Source organism: Nannospalax galili, unplaced genomic scaffold, assembly GCF_000622305.1.
Source record: "Nannospalax galili isolate Female #2095 unplaced genomic scaffold, S.galili_v1.0 scaffold1463, whole genome shotgun sequence".
Taxonomy (NCBI): Eukaryota; Metazoa; Chordata; class Mammalia; order Rodentia; family Spalacidae; genus Nannospalax; species Nannospalax galili.
In genome coordinates, this window is record NW_008349596.1 from 782812 (window position 1) to 805226 (window position 22415).

At 39.6% G+C, this 22415-nt stretch overlaps 1 protein-coding gene across 8 annotated transcripts in view; it reads right to left on the bottom strand.

Moving 5' to 3' along the window:
• Arid4b (AT-rich interaction domain 4B) overlaps positions 1–22415 on the bottom strand; it is a 151600-nt gene that overhangs the window by 73223 nt on the left and 55962 nt on the right. For all 8 annotated transcript variants that reach the window (XM_017801648.2, XM_008847027.2, XM_017801647.2 and 5 more), the window contains exons 3-6: positions 15028–15138; positions 11789–11854; positions 9829–9919; positions 4618–4697 (exon numbers count right to left, since the gene is read on the bottom strand). In XM_017801648.2, coding sequence (XP_017657137.1) covers positions 4618–4697; positions 9829–9919; positions 11789–11854; positions 15028–15138 — 348 coding nt within the window. The remainder of the gene's footprint in view (positions 1–4617; positions 4698–9828; positions 9920–11788; positions 11855–15027; positions 15139–22415) is intronic.

Here is a 22415-nt window from a genome sequence, read left to right on the forward strand (position 1 = left end):
GCATGCTGATAACCCACCATCTGGGAAGCTGGGAAGAAGGATCACAAATTGGGGGTCAATAAAAACAAAGAAAAAAAGGGGGGAGCAGGGGCCTGGAGTGATGGCTTGGATACTAGGAGTACTGGATGCTCTTTCAGGGAACCAGGGTTCAGTTCCCAGCACCCACCCACATGCCAGCTGACAACCATCTATAACTCTAGTTTCAGGGGATCTGACACGCTATTCTGGCTTCCACAAGTATTGCACTCATGTGGTGCACTTAATATACTATCAGGCAAAACCTCATGTGTAAAATAAATTTTTTTTAAAAAGAAAAGCAATGTTTAACTTTCATACAATTTTATTATTTTTTAAATTGAAATACCTTTGTGGAAAATTATTAATTAAAATTGTACAAAGGGAAAGCATACTAACAGTCTTTGTTTGCAGTGGAAGAATTATCTAACGGGGGTAGATAACACCAAAGGATATGAGGAAACAGTAGATGCCTGTAAAGTCAACAAGATCTCAGAATCGCAGTAAGCCTAGGTTACTTAGGAAGGTGTTGGGGGGGGGGAGGCAGAATACAATACTAAAAACTGATCTCTTCAAAAGACAGTATAATCATTGAAATTTAATTTGCATAAAACCTAACCATGAAAGTAAGAGACTTAAAACTCTAGAGGCAAAAGCTCTCCCAAATATAATGTCAATAATGTAGGCTAAACAAAGTCTTTAGAAGTAACTTGTTATTGACTGTTAAATACATTTCCCATGGATGAAAATTTTCAAAGTATTGTATTTGATAATGAGAGAAAATAAATTAAACCAGATTAAGTTTCTGCCAAACTCACAGATGGATTGACTGCCTCTCCTCCCATAAAAATTAAGGCTGCTCTCTTGAAAGCAGGAATTTCTACTGAATATTATGATTTCTATTTTAAGAATCTACTAGTCATTTCACTTGTTACAGAAAAGAGTATTTGTGCCAGTTGTGGTGGTACAAGCCGGGAGGATATGCTAAAGAAAAGAGTATTTGTGAAGGGTTATTTAGAAATGACGGTAATTTTCAAATAAGAAAACATAGTCTTTCCCTAGTAATAGTCAAGACAGTTTCTGGACTCAATCCACATAAGTGTGGGGATTTGAATGAAAAATGTCCCCACAGGCTTAAGCATCTGAACACTTGGTCAGTTTGGGGAAGGTCATGGAACCTTTAAGGGATGTGGCCTTGCTGGAGGAAGCACATCCCTGGGGTCAGGCTTTGAGAGCTCACAGCCTTGTCTCATTTACAGTAGCTCTCTCTGCTTCCTGTGTGTGCTTGAAGATGTGAGCACTCAACCTTCTGCTCTGGCTGCCCCCTGCCATGCCTCCCACCATGGACTCTTACCACTTTGCAACCGTGAGCTCAAATAAACTCTTCTTTCTACAAGTTTCCTTGGTCATGGTGTTTTATCATAGCAAAGAAAAGCTAACAAATACAGTAGGGAAAGCAGGAATATTTTTGTTTTGAGGAACAGAAAAGGCCTAGGGGAAACTGAATTTGCTGTTCTTAGACCATAAGAGCAAATTCAGAGGTCCAAGAAGCAACACTAAAGGCATAAAGAAAACCACATCTGCCTAGAGATAAAATATATATTTGAACTGATCAAAGTTCTTTTGTGATCTCATGAAAATCTGGAATTTAATTCTTTATTTTGATGTATACAATTTAGCAATAATATTAGTAAACCAAAATATGGCTAGTGTAATGTAGCTTCCTTAGCAAAGGCCAAGGTTATTACTACTAATATTATCTAGAATAGTCTTTCAAAGATTAAACATGACTTAATACCAAAATATCAAACAACTGGGGATGTAGCTCAGGGGCAGAGCATTTGCCTAGCATGCACAAGAACCTTAGCTTGATCCTGCAAGAAAAGTTATCAAATAAAGAAAAAGGAATACACAGATGGTAGATTAAATTCCCTTTAGTATACTGTCCTAACCATGTCTTCATAAGCCTTAATAGTCAAACTTTGAAATATTTTTGATTAACTAGTGTTTTCTCTCCACTAGTAGATGGTATACTGCTCAAGCAGAAATTCTGTCTACATGATTTACAGTATTTGGCATATAGAAGGAGAACTAATGAAATCACATGCTTATTATCCTAATTTACCTTCAGCCAAACATGAATGAAAGTATGTACCTGCAGGGACACACAGAGCAAAAGAGATTTACCACAAGGGACAGGCACACAGCTCCTGCTCATACTGCTTCAGCCTATACCTGCAGGATGAGCCAGTCCAACTAAAAATCCTCCTGATTAAAAAAAAAATCCTATTACCTATTTCTTAACCCAAGCCTTCAATAGGTGAAATGAGGCTTTTAAGGCCCCACACTCATAGGCAATGACTACATGTGTAAGGGGACTAGAGTTATACAGAGTAACCACACAAACTCAGAAGTATTAGTTTATCATGTCATTATTTTCCCTAATGCAGTCTGATTTCTTATATGTGAAACTTCAAAAGCTGGGTCAGGTGGCACAGGGCTACAACAGCAGCACTTGGGAGAAAGAGGAGGACCAAGCCCCAGGTTCAAGACTGGCCTGGGCTACAGAGCAAGATGTCTTAAAAAGCCAAAACCAACAAAACAAAAGCCCTCCAAGGATTGGAGAGATGGTTCAGATATTAAGAGTACTCACTGCTCCTGCAGAGGACCTGGGTTTAGCTCCCAGCATCCGTATGTCAGCTAACAACCATCTGTAACTCCAGTTACAGGGGATCTGATACTTTCTTTTGGTTTCTGTGAGCATTTCATAATATGGGTATCCTTACATACATGCAGGCAAAACTCATACATATAAAATATTAACACACGAATTTATTTTTTAAACCCTTCAAAAATAAGTCATCTGTGAGAGCACACACCTGTAATCCCAGCACTTGATGGGCTAAAACAGGAAGATTAGAAGTTCAAGGCCATCCTCACCTACATAAGCAAGTTCAAGGATAGCCGGGACTATATAAAAGATCTTATCTCAAAAAGTAAACAACAACCAATCAACAAACAAAAACCCACAGAAACAAAACATACCTTCAAAAATAATGCAATACTTATCTACTGAAGGCTTTTGTGTAAAAAAGTTATTCCCCTAAAGCAGCTTAAATCTCACAGGGAAAGTGAGGAATAAAGACTTTCACAAAGCAAGAATAAGCAAGGGAGTTGTAAAAGGATAATGGGTGAAGGGGTCAGATTTGGGCAAAAGGCCCATGGAAGACACAGCCAGGAAGAAGTATTTCTAAAGCCTGAAGAGAAGAGTACAGGAAGAGAGGGTCAGGGATCAACAGGAACCAAGAAAAAACAATACAAACCATAATCTGGAAATATCAAGCAGCTCTGAAGGCAGAAGTGCAGGGAAATGGTAGAATGAGGCTGGAAATTTTAAATTTAAATGGGAATTGAATCACTGAGAGAGGCCTAAGTATTTTCAAAACAAATAAAAGTACAGTCTAATATAAGACTAAAGTGCCCCCTATGGAACAGCCTTCTTTTAAATGGTGACTAGTAAAAAGATACACTAGTACAGTCACAGTCACACTGTGCGTCAGTGAACACTAGCAATTGGACTGGACTATAGAACAAAGCCCATGCATAACACCATGTCACTTTGTAAATGCCAACTCTAAGCTACTGAGTTAGAGACTTGACCCAGCATTCTTGGTACAACTTTCAAGGAAAGTGCTGGCTTTAGTGCTACAAAGTACTGGTTTGACTAGTTCTGGCTCCTTATAGCTAAAGTGGTAAGAACAACCACCCATAATGGAGTGACTCTGATAATGTACATGAAGCACTCAGCAAAGCCTCTGGAAATATAAGCACTTCATTCATTCACCTCTCCAACACATGTTCACGTCTACTGTGACAGGTACTGTTGCGGGACCTAGGAGCAAAGAAGCAAGGAAGACATACAAAGTCCCTGCTTTTGTGACATATTCTAGTAAGGAAGGGGGGGACACTAAACCATGAACATATTTTGATTTCAGGGAATGATGAATGTTATGAAATAAGCTAAATCAACCTAAAATAAAGAAAAGGGGACTGAATCAGCAGGGCAGCCTGGTAAGGGGGCAGCAAGTCAACAGGAAGCACTTCTGACTGCCTGTCCTACCTTCACAGCACTTCACTTAGGAGAGATAATGAATCAGACACTTATTTCTTATAATTACTAACAAATTAAGTAAGTCTGTATGAAAACGGCCTCGAGAGTCAGGTATCATGGTGCACACCTATAATCCCAGCACTCAGAAGGTAGAAGCAGGAGAATCATGAGTTTAAGGCCAGCCTAGGATACAGAGCAAGACCCTGTTTCAAAACAAAAGCAGCAGAGACAACAAAAATCTTTAAGGTGGCCTAAAAATAATTAAACAAGCCTACTATTTACATGAAAAAATACTGAATTACTTTAGACAACAGAGACTACACAACTTGGTGCTCAAGCTCAGGCCTTCAATCACAGTTCATAGATGACATTATAATGATATCATGTATTAAGGAGTTTTCCTAATTAGCGAGTGTGCTGAGTTGAGAAAGCAAGTTTACTCCTCCAATAGAAAACATCAAGATGTATTCAGTTACTATGTGGCAACTTACTTCACTTTCAGCAAAATGCCTCTCTCCTTTCAGGCACAGTGAAGATCGTCTCAGTGTCTTCTCATCTCCATCGTCAAAAACTGTGTGAGGAAGTAAAAATGGAAGCAGCTGAGAACTTCTCAAAGACTAACAACAGGATGTAAGCCATCATTAGATTTTCTAGTTGCAAATTCTCTATTCTTTAAGATTATTTTTGGACTGCTGTTCACATTTAATACTGTCTAGTGAATGACTTTATAATTATTAAACAGTGTTTCCTGTTTCTAGTAAAATGCACCTGATATAAAAATATCCTTCTTGGGGCTGGAGAGATGGCTCAGCGGTTAAGAAAGAACACTGGTTGTTCTTGCAGAAGACCCGGGTTCAAATCCCAGCACCCACATGGCAGCTAACAACTGTCCGTAACTCCAGTCCCAGGGGATCCAACAGCCTCTTCTGTTCTCCACGGGCATTACACGACATGGGTGCACTTACCTACATGCAGGCAATACACACATACACATAAAATAAAAATAAAAATATTAGCTGGAGCCGGGCATGGTGGCGCACGCCTTTAATCCCAGCACTCGGGAGGCAGAGGACAGGTGGATCTTTGTGAGTTCAAGGCCAACCTGGTCTACATAATGAATCCCAGGATAGCTAGGGCAACAGAGAGACCCTGTCTCAAAAAGGCAAAAAAAAAAGAAATATTAGCCGGCGTGGTTGCGCACACCTATAGTCCCAGCACTCCGAAGGCAGAGGCAGGCAGATCTCTGTGAGTTCAAGGCCAGCCTGGTCTATATAGTGAGTTCCGGGACAGCTTGGGGCTACAGGGAGACCCTGCTTCAAAAAGAAAAAAAAAAAAAAAAGTTGGCATTTCAAGAGGAAACAATTTAAATGCTAATTAATCCTTCCAAAGGGTAAAGGAAAGAAAATCAAGTTTTCCAGACTGTCAGGTACCTAAGATACAGGAAGCTTATTAAATGATACATTGTCTGCCCAAAGGAGTAGAACAGCCCATTAATCCCAGCACTTGGGAGGCAGAGGCAGGTGATCTCTATGAGATCCAGGCTGGCCTGGCTTCCACAGCAAGTTCCAGGCCAGCTATGGCTGCAGGGAGACTCTGTGTCAAAGATTAAAAAAAAAAAATTATATATTGTCTGTCTCTTTAAAAAAAAAAAATGTGAGGCTGGAGAGATGGCTCAATGGTTAAGAGCACTGACTACTCTTGCAGAGGACCCAGGTTGAATACCCAATACCCACAAGGCAGCTGACAATTGCCATGGTAACTCCAGTTCCAGGGGATCCAACACCTTCTCTGAACACTGCAGGTACTGTACAGCACAGGTGCACTTACACACATATATATAAAAAATTTTTTTAAATGTATTTTTAAAAAATGCAGCAGAGTGTGGTGGTTTAATCCCACTCACGAGACAGAGGCAAGAAGATCTCTGTGAGACCAAAGCCAGCCTGATCTACAAGGAGACTGTCTCAAAAACAACAACAAAAGCGGATGTCTAATTTTACACTAAAGCAAGCTTCCTCAACTTCAGCACTAGTCACAAACAAGCTCTACCTAGTAGTCTGCACTGTGACGCTTATTCTGTGCATTACACAGTGCTGAGCATCATCTCAAAAACACTCCCTTCCCAATTGTTACAACCAAACATTAATAGTCTCCAGATACTGTCCACTGTTCTGAGGTGGGAAATCTATCCTTTGTTGAAAATTACTGATTCAAAGCCCTGAAATGTTTACTGTAAGTGATGGAAGTATAAACACATCTGACGGTGATAATGGTGTGAAATATGCTCACACATCAAATGATCATGTTAATACCTTGCAGTTTATACAATGTCAATCGTACTTCAACAAAAGTGAAGAAGGGCTGGAGTGAGGCTCAGTGGTAAACAAATTGACTACCATAATTTGGGACCTAAGTTCAATACCCAGAATTAAAAATATAAATTATGGGGGCTGGAGAGGATGGCTCAGCAGTTAAGAGCATAAGCTGCTCTTGCAGAGGACCCGGGTTCAATTCCCAGCACCCACATGGCAGCTAACAATCCATAACTCCAATTTTAGGGGAATCCAACAGTCTTCTGACCTCTGTGGATATCACACAACATCAGTGCATTTACATACATGCAGACAAAAGACTACACATAAAATAAAAATAATTTTAAAAGTATATATACAGAACACATGTCTATTTTTGTGACTCTCATAACTTCAATATACTGCATTCCTCAGAAATCATGGACCAAGTACATCTATGTCAAATAATAGATGCTATCAAAAATTGTTTTATTAATTTATTTGTGTGTGTATATAGCTGTGCACATGGAATGGTGAACATGTGGAGGTCAGAGGACAAATTTCAGGAGTGGTTTTCTCCTTCCACCATGTTGATCCCAGAGATGAAACTCAGGTCTCCATGTTTGGTGGCAAGAGCCTTTCCCTGTTGAGCCCTCTCACTGGCCCTCTGACCTCAACTTTAGATACCTCACAGCTTTTGTCCATCAACCAATACTGCTAGGTTCTTAAACATTAAATGACACTTGACATTGTATGACACCAAATAAACAACTTTTGGTATCTTTGCTTAAAGCTGTTAACTAAGACACACACTGATAAAAGTGACACATTTATGAGACTGGCTACTATACTCAATTTACATCCAGGCTGACTATGTGTGATTGTTGACATGGATACAACTTATATACAGTCAAATAGTTCCTTGTCTCAAAACCAAGTTTTTTTCTTTTCACCATACCCCCAAAATAAACAAAACTCATATCACTATTATTTCAAAGCACTATCAAATTCTGCTTTCACCAGAGTCATTCTGTAACATTCTTACTCTCTCATCTTTGAGGCCATCAAAAAGCATTATTACTATTTAATAAATAATACCAGAATGATTGGCACAAACGTGGAATATAATGTTAGACCATTATTTTGGGATGTTTCAAAAAAACAGCAGATGAAAGGAAAACTGTGTAAAACAAAACACGACTATTAAAGAATTGAAAAACACATTAGAAAATGGATTTATGGTAGAGTGCCTACCTAGCATACATGAGAACTTCGAGTCAAGTCACAGCTTTGAAAGGAGAGGGATGAGACAGAGGGAGAGAGAAGAATTTCTAACACTGATGGAAGCCAAGGCTTTCTTTCTTCATTTGCTCTTTTTGAGACAGGGTCTTCCTGTAGCCTCTGCTGGCCTGGAACTATGTAAACCAGTCTGGCCTCGATCTCACAGAGATCTAACTGCCTCTGCCTCCCGAGTGCTGGGACTAAAGCCATGTGCCGCCACACCCAACTGGAAGCAAGGCTTTCTAAACAAGCCAGGCATGGTGGCTCACACCTGTAATTACACTACTAGGGCAACTGTGACTCGAGGAGCACCTGGGCTACACAGCAACTCCTGCTTCTATTTTAAAAGTATTTTATTATTTTTATTTTATGTGTATGAGTATATTGCCTGCATGTATGTGAGTGCACCCGTGCTGTGCAATGCCTCAGAGGTCAGAAGAGGGTGTCGGATTCCCCTGGAACTGGAGTTAAGGATGGTTCGCAGCCACCATGTGGGTGCTGGGAATCGAACCTGGGTCCTCTGCAAGAGCAGTCAGTGCTCTTAACCGCCGAGCCATCTCTCCAGCCCCCACCCTGCTTCTTAAAAAAAGAAAAAAAAAAACTATTTTTCATTCAATTAGGCAGAAATTTAAAAAGACTAGTAACATCAATCTGACAAGCATCAGACACTGACGCTGGCAGTTTTAGCTGCTGAAGTTTCAAAAGCGCATGTCCCTTCAATCTAAGTATTTCTCAGTGCATACACTAGGGAGATAACAGCATAATAGTGCACACACAGAAGACATTCAATCCACCCCTTACTGCAACAGCAAGAAGACCGGCCAAATGGAAATAAACTATGGTGTCTCAAACTACTGTAACATACAGTAGAGGTAAAAGACGTTCTGGTACACAATACTATAAATATCTAACAGAAGTGAACTCTACACTTAAAAATAGTTAAAATGGGGGCTGGAGAGATGGCTCAGCAGTTAAGAGCACTGACTGCTCTTGCAGAGGACCTGGGTTCGAGTCCCAGCACCAGGGAACATCCTTAACTCAAGTTCCAGGGAAATCCGAAGCCCTCTTCTGACCTCTGCAGCATTGCACAACACGGGTGCATTCATATACATGCAGGCAATACATTCATACACATAAAATAAAAATAATAAATAAAATATTTTTTAAAAAATAGTTAAAATGGAGGCTGGAGAGATGGCTTAGCAGTTAAGAACAGTGGCTGTTCTATGGCAGCTAACAACCATCCATAACTCCAGTTCCAGGGGATCAGACACCCTCTTCTGGCCTCTGTAAGCACTGTGCAGAAACATGGTGCACTTACATGCAGGCAATACATTCATAAACATAATAATAAAAATAAACTTTTTTCTTTTGTCCTTTTTTTTTTTTTTTTGAGACAGGGTCTCCCTGTAGCACTAACTGTCCTGGAACTCAATAGGTAGACCAGGCTTGCCCCTGCCTCATGAGTGCTGGGATTAAAGGTATGTACCACCACGACCAGCCAAAATAATAAAGTATTTTTTTTAAGAACTTAAAATGGAGAGACAAATTTTGGTAAGATATACTTTGAAGTGAAAACAGCTAGAAATTCAGTCAGACACTATATAAACTAGATAACTTTGTCCTGGAACTCAATAGGTAGACCAGGCTTGCCCCTGCCTCATGAGTGCTGGGATTAAAGGTATGTACCACCACGACCAGCCAAAATAATAAAGTATTTTTTTTAAGAACTTAAAATGGAGAGACAAATTTTGGTAAGATATACTTTGAAGTGAAAACAGCTAGAAATTCAGTCAGACACTATATAAACTAGATAACTTCCATTTTGGGAGGGGGGGTCTCCCTGTAGCTCCAGCTGGCCTGGAACTCACAGAGATTTGCCTGCCTCTGCTTCCCAAGTGCACCACTACAACCGGCTCAAAATTTATTTTTATATATAACAATATTAGGATATGTAAAGATAACCAGTAACAATAAAAACTATTGATGACATTAGTGGAGGAAATTTAGCAAGTTTCCTTGAAATTTGAAAGAAAAAAAAAACAAACTAGGAAGTTTGGCTCAATCTGATTTTAAGATAAATGTTGTGTATGACTAAAATATATTTCAACAGAAAATTTATTGCCTTACCTACGGTATACCAACTTGCATCTGTCAGTTTATTGATCACAGCTTCTTGGTATGCACCATCAAGACTCTTCACTTCCACAAGGGCTCCTACCTAAAATCATTTTTAAGTATTAGAAAACATTTCAGAGACAAATAGGGCAATAAATAAATAGATAGACTACATGAAACCTGGCTTTAAATGAGTGCATGGTAATGAACACAATGGCTACTGACCTGATTTGTACAGGACACTAGCAGTTTACATCATCATCAAGAATGTCCATACAGCAGAGAAGGCAAATAATCTAAGTATTACTATAAAAACATTTTGTTCTCACAGGTCTGTAAAGGGTGCTAAAAACTCCCAGAACCATTAGGAATCAATAAACACAACTGCTATTTTTTAATTACTACTCAAATGGTCTAGCCAATCACTGTTATCTCTTTACTGAAAATGTACTGAGATTAAATGACTGTCACTTTTAGTGATTTCCTGTAAGAAAAGTATGTACTCAAATGTTGTTACCTTCTACCAACAGATAAAAAGCTACAAAGTTTATCAGGAAAGAATTCAAAGTCTAGAGACAGACAGACACACACATACACATACAACACTACAGACAAAAATTATTAATTTTGAAACCAAAACTTGTCATTGTTAAATACGTAAAAATCAAAATAGTATTAATTCCCAATCACACCCAAAGAAAAGTCTAGTTAAAAAAAGAATGAAGCAAAATAAACCAATTACACCACTATCAAGGATGCTGAACAGTCCAAGGGATAGAGACAGCTTAAGGCTACAAAGCAGCTGCCTTTTTCATCCCTTTGTAACACTCAGCATTCCTTGTAGTAGGTGCCTATGGGCCTGGATCAGGAGAACAGGGCAGATCAGACCCTGACGAGCAGCTAGCTGTGCTTCTGAAGCAGAGGCTGCATGTGTCCTGAGAACCCAAAGGGCACACAGTTTCAACACAGGCTGTGCTCATGAGTCTGGAATCAAATTACTCCTTTCCGTCAGTTTCTTCTTCTATAAAGAGCTATCGCTGCTGGGTGTGGTGGCAGATCTGTGAGTTCAAGGCCTCCCTGGTCTACATAATGAGTTCCAGGACAGCTGGGGATACGGGGAGACTCTGTCTCAAAAAGAACCCCCCTCCCAAACACACACACACAAAGAGCTATTGCCAAGACTAAATAAAAATAATATATGCAAAAGCATTTGGCACAGCAATAGCACACACTAAGTGCTAAGTGGTGGCTAAAGTCTTCATTGCATATGCTTTTGTTCAATGGTCCTTACGAGTGACAAATGGGTAGATTAAATATTAAAGATCATGTCCATAAAACAGAAATGATGGGAAATAATTCTTGCAAAGCAAGAGTTAATAATAAAGAGACCAAACTTAAGAGCTTTAGTTCTCCATAATAGCAAGTAAAAAGCTTTCTTACATCTAGAATGTTTTATTCACTGCTCTTGGCATTTCCTAAGATTCTCCAAGCCCAATCTATTTACATTTTCAGACATTTACAGGGGCCAAAGAGTACACAGTTGCTTCCCACACACTGTAGCTTCTTACTAGCAGAAAAGGCAAAATAGCACTTATTTCACTGGTCAAAGAGGAAACAAATAGGGTCAACTGTGTAATTAATGACCCTTAAAGGAGTTCATTTGCAAGCAGTTGGCTCCAAGGAATTAAGAGTTCTGAGGTTTATTTTCCTATAGTTCTTACATCATTGATTCCTACTTCAATCATTTCTTAATCCTGAAAATCCTATCATTTAAGTAAAAGAAAACAGTTGGTGCTTCCTTGATGTATATTTCATTTCTAAACACAGACCTTCCTATCATCTGGCAAAACTTAACATTGAATATATTTCTATTGATCTTTTTAGGGGAAATTCTATAGCTACTCATTCAATATTAAAAAATGAAGCATCGCTGTCTACAACCAAACCTGAGAACTACTCAGGAGAGACTCACCTTCAGTGGGCCCTTTATGTGCTCATCCTGAACTTCCACTGTTGAAGAATCATGTCTAAAGGTCACCTAGAAATTAGGAATTCAATTAATCACACCAGAAATAAGCAACATAAGCTCATCTATGCACTAATTAGTCATTTTTATTACAGGTAACACAAACTAAGGATTGCCTAAGTCTAAACAAGAGCCCAAACCCTAAATGGATTAATTGAAAAATTATCTACGCAAATAGCCTGCTTAGTATCTGGGGTTTTTTTCCCCTTAATTTCTCACTTTTCAAAATGAAAGGAACCTGAAGCCACATCTGGAGCACTGATGTTTCACTCATCACATTTAATTCAATGCTACCACTTACTAGTTCAGCTGTACAAACGCTTCTTCCTTAAAATATGAGGAAAAGAAGACCTGTGATGTTGCACTTTCTTTTGATGTGTACGAGGGTATTGCCTGCATGTGTGTAAGTGCACCCATATCATTCAATGCCCACAGAGGTCAGAAGAAGGTGTTGGGCACATGCCTTTAATCCCAGCACTTGGTGCAAGCAGAGGCAGACAGATCTCTATGACTTTGAGTCCAGCCTGGTCTACATAGGGAGTTCCAGGCCAGCTGGGGCTACAGGGAGACCCTGTCTCAAATACACACACACACACAGAGAGAGAGAGAGAAAGTGGTGTTGGATCCTCTGGAACTGGAGTTACAGACAGTTGTTAGCTGCCAAGTGGATGTTCAGAATTGAACCCGGGTCCTCTGCAAGAGCAGTCAGTGCTCTTAACCACTGAGTCATCTCTCCAGCCCTAGTTTGGGCTTTTGGAGACAAGACCTTACCATGTAGCTCAGGCTGGCTTCTAACTCCCTTTCCTGTTACCTCAGTCTCTTGAGTGCTAGCTAGGATTACAGGTGTGCACCAAAACATCCAATGGCCAGAATCCATTACTCAAAACTCTTAAGAGTAGGCTCAAGGATCAAAATTCAATCTCCAGGCCAGGCGTGGTGGCACACATCTTTAATCCTAGTGCTTAGGAAGCCAGAGGCAGGTGGATCTCTGTGAGATGGAGGCCAGCCTGGTCTACACAGCAAGTTCCAGGCCAGGTGGGGTCACAGGGAGATCCTGTTTCAAAAAAACAAGCAAAAAAGAATCTGTAAGGCTATGTGTAGCTTAGTGGTAAAGCACCTGGGATAAGCCCTTAATTCAATCCTCAGCATGGAGGGGGGTCAGAAGAGAATTGTGCCAACAATTCTGCTTCCATTTTTTAGAAAAGAAAACTTATGAACAGAAAGTCTAAGTAAATGGTCCAAGGTCACAATCAGTACAAGATGGAGTGGAGAGTCAAATGTTGGTAGAACCTTTAGAACTTTCCTACTTTGATATCAGTACCTCAGAACTCTGAGAACAGGAAAACAGACATGAAAACAGTAAATGAAAATGAAAAGGTCAGCTTTTTCTTTTCTTTCCTTTTTTTCCTTTTTGGAGACAGGTTCTCCTTGCAGCCCCAGCTGACCTGGATGGAACTCACTATGTAGACTAGGCTGGCCTCAATCTCACCTGCCTCTGCCTCCTGGGTGCTGGGATTAAATGTGTGCCACCACACCTGACTAATTTTTAGTTAGCTGGTTAAGAAAAATTATAACTTCCATTTATCAATACAGATGCTTTCTTCTCTATACAAAAGAATTCTTACAAGAATTGGTTCATTAACATGTTCTTTATATTGGGTTTACATGAGAATCAGGTTAACAGGCTCACTCACAAATGAGCTGTGAACAGGCCTTTTCCCACAGCACCCCAGGCATTTCAGTGTCACACATAAAGAGTGTAGATTGAGGCTAAAGTTCAGCCTGTGCCTTTCAAGCCCAGGCGCAGTATCCTCAAAGAGCACACTTTTCCCAGATGGCACTGCAGTGTTATCCAGGAACCAAGTTCTCCACATGGAGGAGGGCATTCACCCAATTCACAGAAAGGTGTCACATGTACGAGAAATAGCCTGAACAAATGAGAAAACTGGTAATAAGTTTTCCTCCACCCCTAAGTTAATGGTGGCAAAGAAACTGGGTGTTCAGGAAGCAGAAGTGTATGAAGCCAGAGCAGGAAACACACCGTTAAGAGGGCTGTAAAAGTACCCCCCAAGCACATGATGAAGGAGCTCCAAGCACCAAGCCTGTGGAAACGAAAGAAAAGGTGGGACTAAGACTAGCATCCTCCAGCAGGAGCTAGCATCACATAGCTCTTAGCAAGGAGTGAAATGGGAATTGTAGGGAAGCTTTCACACACCCATGCTTAGAGAGAAGCCAAGACAAACAGGCACAGTACTCTGCAGGAAAGCGTACGTCTCTATCTGTTCAGCTAGTCTACACACACCAAGAGCTGGCATGGTATCTGCTCATCTACATCATGCCTCCTCCCACCCCCTTCTTCGCTTAGTTAGTACAGACCCTGAAAGGTATGCCCCTCAATGCATTACTGACAAGTAAGCAGTCATGGGTCCCACAGCTTTCACTTGTCTACTATTTTTCAAATATAAAAGCATCTTTCTGCTACTAAACACCTATGGTCTTCCATTCGTTCATTCATTTATTCATCTACTTATACTTTGTGGTGCTGCACATCAAAGACAGGTCCTTTGCTCATGCCAGACAGCTGCACTACCACTAGGCTACAATTCCCATCTCTTTTTGCTTGTTTTGGAGATGGAGGATCTCACTATGTTCCCCAAACTGGTCTCCAATGCCTGAGCTGAAATAATCCTCCTGCCTCAGTCTCCCAAATATCTGGGACCATAGGTTATAATAAAACTAAGGAATCAAACTCAATGACTTCTGTCCTTTTCTTAGAAAGGAAAACAATCCAAAAGAACTATATCTACTTAATACTAAAACTACCAACTGTGATAATCAAATTTTATCCCAATCTAAATACCCTAAAACCACATATAACTATTTTACAGACACTACTCTTAGAAACATCTTGCACAAAAATAATTTTTAGGGGCTGGAGAGATCACTCAGTGATTAAGAAGCTAAAGACCTGGGTTTGGTTCCCAACACCAACATGGTGGCTAATAACCACTCTTAACTCTAGTTCCACAGGATGCAATACCCTCTTCTGGCCTCTGCAGGCACTGTACAACACAGGTACTTACATACATGTAAGCAAAACACACATAAAACAAAAATTAATATATTTTTAGATATAACAAGAGTTTAAGTATCAAAATGTTATTAATGCATTATAAATACTGTACCTTGACTTTAACAAGTCTTTTTGCTGTCTTGATCTTGGCCTCACAAAAGGCTCCTCTGTATTTGGCACTCACATCAGTGCCCACTGTCAGATAGGGAGGCTCATCAAGGGCCTAAAAATGCAAAGAAATATCACTTGATTTAAACTGTTTAATTCTTTTGAACAATCAGGCATCAGAATAGTAGATCTCATCTTATTATAGCTGTAAGTTAGAATAGTAAAGTGTATTTTTAGAAAGCAAATCTATAAATTATAAATTAAAAAATGTTTCATCATAAACACTATTTAAATGTACAATCATACATCATGTAAAATAAAGAGGCTGTTTTTCCCCAATTGAACATCTATGGTCCCTAAGATCATTCACAGACAACAGGCTTCTATTTAAGGTTTCCATTATCCATTCATTCATTTACACATTAATCTACTTAGCAGATCTTAAAGCCCAAAGTACAAAAAATATATTCTCTAGTATTTACACTGTACCTTAAAGCTATCAAAACTCTGAATAGTGTTATCTTATATCTAGAGAAGTCTACAGCAGAATAAGATGGAAAAGCTGCTGAGGTGATCTGACCCAAGCTATCTCATACTACGGCTCAAACACTTCCGATGCTTTCACATGGCTTCACTGCTCACTCTTCTGCCCTGATGGTCCTGTTCACTTGTGGTTTAGATGGTACTCATTCCAATGTAGCTACTTTTATTTTTAGAATAGGCTACATTTCTGCATCGGATCTTAAATTAATCAACTCCACAGTCAAAGGAAGATTGTGTAAGCAGCTTTTGCCCAAGTGTTTTACAAAAAATATTAATATCCTGGGGCTGAAGAGATGGCTCAGTGCTTAAGAACACTGGCTGTTCTTACAGAAGACCCAGGTTCAAATCCCACCACCACATGGCAGCTAACAACTGTCCATAACTCCAGTTCCAAGGGATCCAACAGTCTCTTCTGTCTTCCACAGGCATTGCACAACACAGGTGCACTTACCTACATGCAGGCAATACACTCATACACATAAAATAAAAATAATTAAATATATATATATTAATATCCTAGGATGGTCCATCAAACAGAGGAGGCAGAAGTTTGGAGAAATCTACTATTGAATAATTCCTCTGCCTCATCTTATAGGGACTCATAGATATGTGCTAGAAGGTCTAAGAAACCAATAAAGAAAATTATTTTAAACTTTCAACCTGTCCCAATCTATCTGTCCAAAACCCTTTTCCTTCTACTAGTGTCATTCACGCCCTGCAGAAATTCCATAGAACTGTCATAAGGCTACTTGTTTCATTTAGACAGCAATCCAAGTACACCACTGACACTAGTAGTGAATATACTAGGAGCAATCTATCTCAAAAGAATAAAGACATTCCAGTGCCACAACAAAAGTGTTCATAATTACATTCAATACCTCTAGAATGGCATTTGCCTCCAATGACAATTAAGCATGTCTAACCCACTACCCGCAGGCTGCATATGTCCTAGGATGGCTATGAATGTGGCCCAACACATTTGTAGGTAAAGACATCCTGTCATAATGTCAAAAAGCTAGACACCCCTATATGTATTTCATGATTTTTTTCTTAAACAGGATCTCATTGTATCAGGCCACGCTGGCCCTGAATTCACAATCCTCTTTCCTTAGCCTCTCAAGTACAGAGGTACATGTGTGTGTCATCACACTGGCTCATTGAATGTTTTTGGTTTGTTTGTTTTTAAATACCAAAACATATCAAATATACACTTTAAAGTTCTTTTCTTTTTTTGCATTGGTGTGCATGTGGGTGCATGTATGTGCATGCACACGTGCTCTTACATATGCTATAAAATATACATGTAGAGATCAGAGGACAAACTTGTGAGAGTCAGTTTTCTCCTTCCACCATGTGGGTTCCAAGCATTGAACTCAGGTGGTGAGGCGTGACTGCAAGCATTCTTTGTTGGCCTGCTATGTAGACAAGGCTCAGAGATCCACCCGCCTCTCCTCCCAAGTGCTGGGATTAAAGGTGTGCACTACCACACCCAGTGATGGCAAAGATTCTTATCAGCTGAGCCATCTCACCAGCACACTTTTCAAACTAGGAACATTTCTATTAGTGATGTCATTTACATGGCAACAGGAATGGGCCCTCACTGAAACAATCTTTTCTGCATTATTAATTTTTTACTGTTAACTACAACTTGGTAGCTTGCTCTTTTAAGGTTGATAAATCCATCTACTTTAACTATTTACCTTAGCCCTCTTAAAAATAATTTTCTTTGGCCAATATTGTGTTTGAATTCAATATATGATGGCATTTAGTAGCTTTATTTTAGCAAGAATAACTGGAGTTACACAGCAAACCCAAGTTATCACATTATATTTTGAACACTCAACTTTAAATTTTTATTTTATTTTTTTCAGTTTTTTGAGACAGGATCTCCCTGTAGCCCTGGCTGGCCTGGAACTCACTTTGTAGACTAGGCTGGACTCAGACTCACAAAAATCCTCCTGCAGGCCTGGAAAGATGGTTCAGCAGTTAAGAGCATTGGCTGCTCTTAGAAAGACGACCCAGGTTCAATTCTCTGTACCCCCAAGCCAACAATTGTCTGTAATTCCAGTTCCAGGGGATCCAACACATTCTTCTGGTCTCCATGGGCATTGCATGCACAGGGACACTTTCATACATACAAGCAAAACACCCATACACATAAAATAAAAATAAAATAAATTAGGACTGAGCATATACTATTTATATAAAATGAATTTCACTGACATTTTCATGGGTGTGCATAACATACTTTGATCAACCACCTTTATCTCCATTATCCATACTTATATTTCTCCCCCTGATTATTTAAAAACAAAACAGTTGGGGCTGTTCATCCAAGTAAAATAAAAATAAATAATTTTTTTTTAAAGTTATTTGTAGTGATTTGGATTGAGGGTTACTTTTTATTTTGAGACAGGCAGAGGCAGGTGGATCTCTGTGGGATGGAGGCCAGCTGTAGCTACAAGGGAGAGCCTGTCTTAAAAAATCATCCTGCCTCTGCCTCTCAAGTGCTGGGATCAAAGGCATGTGACACCACATCCGAGCTGAATATTTATCAATTAAATATTTTCAAATTAAAGAAAAGAAGAAAAAATATTTAACAAAATTCCATTTCACTTTGTGGTTCAAGTAGAATCAGGTAGGGACAGTGTTCATAGCTGTTTTCATGACTCTACAACTCACAGCTTCCATTAACAACACATCCTTGCTTGTCAATAAAATTTCATTTTCAAAGAGAAATGGTACGTAGGTAAATGAAAATTAATGACGAACCCAAAGTATGAGATGCAGAATAAATCAACTAAAAGCTACTCAGCTGGGTTGTAAAATGGCTCAGTTGATTAAATGTCTGCCCTCAAGCACAAGGACCTGAGTTCAGATCCCCAGAACCCACAGGAACAGACAGGCAAGGAGGTGTGTGCCTGAAACCCCAGCCTTGGGGAAGGATGTCTGAAGCCCATTGGCCCGCCAGCCTAGGAGAACTGAAGAGCTTCAGGTTCAGTAAGAAGCCCTATTCTAAAAGCAGAGAGCAACGTGCTCAATATCAACCATGTGCCTCAACGTACGCCCTTGTGTGAGCAAGTTAAGTTATTTGTGCCTACACTGGAGCAAATAAACATTTAAGAAGTATAAAGGCTGGTGAGGTGGCTCAGTGCATAAAGAAGTTTGCCACCAAGCCTCACAACTTAAATAAATTCGATCCCCTGGAACAACGTGGTGAAAGAAAAAAAAAAAGACTCCCACGAGTTGTCCTCTGACCTTAATTAGTGCACCATACACCCCTCCCAATACATACCTACATGTACACACAAAAAGTTAAATTTAAATTTGGGGGGCTGGAGGGCTGCCTCAGTGGTTAAGAGCACTGTCTGCTTTTCTAGAGGATCCAGATTCAGTTCCCAGCACCTACATGGCAGCTGACAATGGTCTCTAACTCCGTTTCCAGGGGATCTGACACCTTCTTCTATCTAGCCTTCACAGGCATTATATGACATAAGTGCACTTATATACTTGCAGGCAAAACACGCATACACATAAAAATTTTTTAAATGATTAAAAATTTAATAATGGTAAGTTTTTTAATTTTTAACAGAATTGTAAATAAAAACTACATAGTCTACTATTGGTATATTTTCTTTAATATTCACAAACACTAGCAGCATTTCAACTACAGTAAACTAAATAGACTTGATTGAGTTGAAGCTGAAGGGAGGAATTTCTCCACACTAAGCCCATACCATATCCTAACCAACATGAGAAAACATGCTGGCTGAAGGAAGGTGCAAACTCCTTAAAATATCAAGAGAGAAATTTGTTTTTTGGAAGAGTAATATTTTTCTTCCTTCAAGCTAGAACATATGAAAAGAAATTAGAATTCATATAAGGAAATGCCTCTTAGATTTTCAAAAGGAAAACAAATACAACCACTAATGCAAACACACTGATAGAATGAGTATGATCTGTTAGAACAGGTGTAAGAAAAGCAAACCATCCATGTTCTGCCTCTATCCCCCCAACCCCTTTTTCATTCTAAGACAAGAGTCTTTCTACCTAGCCTAGACTGGTATAGAACTTGTGATTCTCCAGCTCAGCCTTCCTGGATGCTAGGAATACAGGCCTGTGTCAACATACCCATCCTATTTCTATTTCTTTGACATTTTGACATCACCCTAGTCAGTTACTTTTCTGTTCATAAACTCTCCTTTGGCATAATAAATATTTACATGTTAAACACATCTGTTTAACAATCCATAGACAGAGTGGTCTTTAAGATACTCTGGGACATACTTAATCATCTATAGGTAAACTATGTAAATAATAAATGAAATTTTCTAACAGACATGGGCAGACTTTCATAAAGTGTTAGTAGGGGAGGAGACATTAATTACTATATCAGTCTAACATTCACCAACTATACAACTAACTATACAGGCTTTCAAAGCAAAAAGTCAAGATCCTAATCCCAAATAGTAACTAGATGAATTTCGTAGTCTACTAAACCTAACTACCCTTCAATTTGTACATCCAAAAAATAAAGGCAGTATCAGAAAGCACTGAGGTCAAAAGTTAACAATATTATTATGAAGCTTTCCATGTGGACAAACCACATCAATGCAAACAAACTCACATATGGCCTCCTTTGGGGGGGGCACTGGTATTTAGTGGGTGTTCCATATGAACAAGACACTTTATGAACACTATCTCATTTAATCTTCCTGACAGTCTTTTTAAATTCAATTTTGTGTATTTCATGCAGAACATCTCAATCAATCGTAATTATCTTTATACCCCCTTCCTCATTGGTGCCCTCCCATAACCACCCCCCGCCCACCGGAATTCATACATTCTGTCATTTGTCTTAAGGCCTATTGTGTCAAATTAGTGTCCCCAGTATAAGTTCATCTACTGAGGTCTAGTCAGCCTCTCTAGAGTCCCTTGCTTTAGGAAGATCAGCTCTTCCTCACTCAGCAGTAATCAGTTGTCAGTATTTCTTCAGCTAAGATTGGGGTCTGCTGTCCATTTCCCAAGTTCTATGCTTGGTTTTTGTCTGCTTGATTTTGCTTGGGTCTTGTGCAAGCTAACACCATTGCTATAGGTTCATATGAGCAAGGTCCTTATATTAACAGACAAATATCCCAGTTACCACTCATCAAAGAAGCTTCTTTTGCACTAGAAACTATTACAGAGTACCACAACTGGTCACATACATTGTCTATGAATTACCCAAGCCTAAGTGGCACATCTACAATGCGACCTCTACATCTAAGGCTTATGGAACATAGAACAAAGGGTAAAGAGGACACTAATGAATATCTCATTAATGAAGCTCCCTCATGCAACAGAGGGCCAGGAACACAAAAGGTCACAAAGCGTAGAAACTAAGAGTCTGCAGAATGTGGGTCTTTGGACAGAACTCCTATATTAAACTACACCCACCTAGGGCTCACCATTTCAGAAGAAGGGGCAGAAAGATCTTAAGAGCCAGGGAGGAGGTACATGGCCTCTTCCTTTTGTCTTTGTAGTAATAGTCCAGAGGTGCCCTCACCTGACATGACTGCTCACCATAAATAAGTGCAAATGCAAAGTTGAATCACTTTCCTCTCTTGGTCAAAGTCAATACTAACGAGAATTTTGTATTTTTTAAAAAACTAAATCTAATGAGAAAGTACAAGATAATGATACATGTAACACAACTTTAAAGTACTGTATCTTCCTACTTCTAGCAACACTAAGAACTGTTAACCTATGGAAAGGGCACAGTACAATAGAGGGGTCTGTTAGTGAAAATACTTGGGCATACACCTTTTTTTCTTTTACATTTTTTATTTTTTTGTCTTTTTGAGACAGGGTCTCCCTGTAGCCCCAAGCTGTAGATCAGCCTGGCCTTGAACTCACAGAGATCCATCTGCCTGCCTCTGCCTCCCAAGTGGAGTGTACCACCACTCCTGGTTTTGGGCACACACCTTTAATCTCAGCACTTGGGAGGCAGGTAAACTTCTGAGTTCTAGGCCTCTCTGGTCTACAAAGTAAGTTCCAGGCCAGCCTGGGCTAAATAGTGAAACCTAGACTCAAAAATGGAAAAAAAATGAAAGGCTCTTTATGTTCATTTTTAAAATTAGCACGTACTCTGTCTTTGAACGGCATACTAAGGAAGGTTTCAAACACACATGAAAGATGCAATAGTATGAAGACTCATGCACTTGATACACTCTGGGCTGACACAACTCACAACTGTCTCATCTCATCTGTTCCCGCCCATGGCTCTCAACCCATTAAAACTGTGTACCATTTCTACTATCAGCACATACTATTTATATAAAATGAACTTCACTGACATTTTCATGGGTGTGCATAATGTACTTTGATCAATCACCTTTATCCTTTTATCCCCATTATCCATACTTACATTTACTCCCCCTGATTACTAAAAAACAAAACAAAACAAGTTATTTGGTTATTTGTAGTGATTTGGATTGAGGGTTAGTTACTCTTTTTTTTTTTTTTTTTTTTTTTTTTTTTTTGAGACAGGGTCTCCCCATAGCCCTAGCTGGCCTGAACTTGCTATGTAGACCAGGATAGTCTCAAACTCAGAGCGATCAGCCCTGCCTCTGCTGGGATTAAAAGCACACACCACCACACCGGGCTAGTTACATTTTCTTATTGGCTCACTGCACTAAGTGCCTGAGTTCAGATCCCTAGCACTCACAAAGAAAGCCTCTTACCCCAGTACTTGGGGGTATATGGAGAGAACAGCAGATCCTGGGATGACTTACTGGCCAGACAGTCAAGTCAAAATGTCATCCCCAGGTTCAGAGAGAGACTGTATCTCAAAAAAATTAGGTGGAGGGG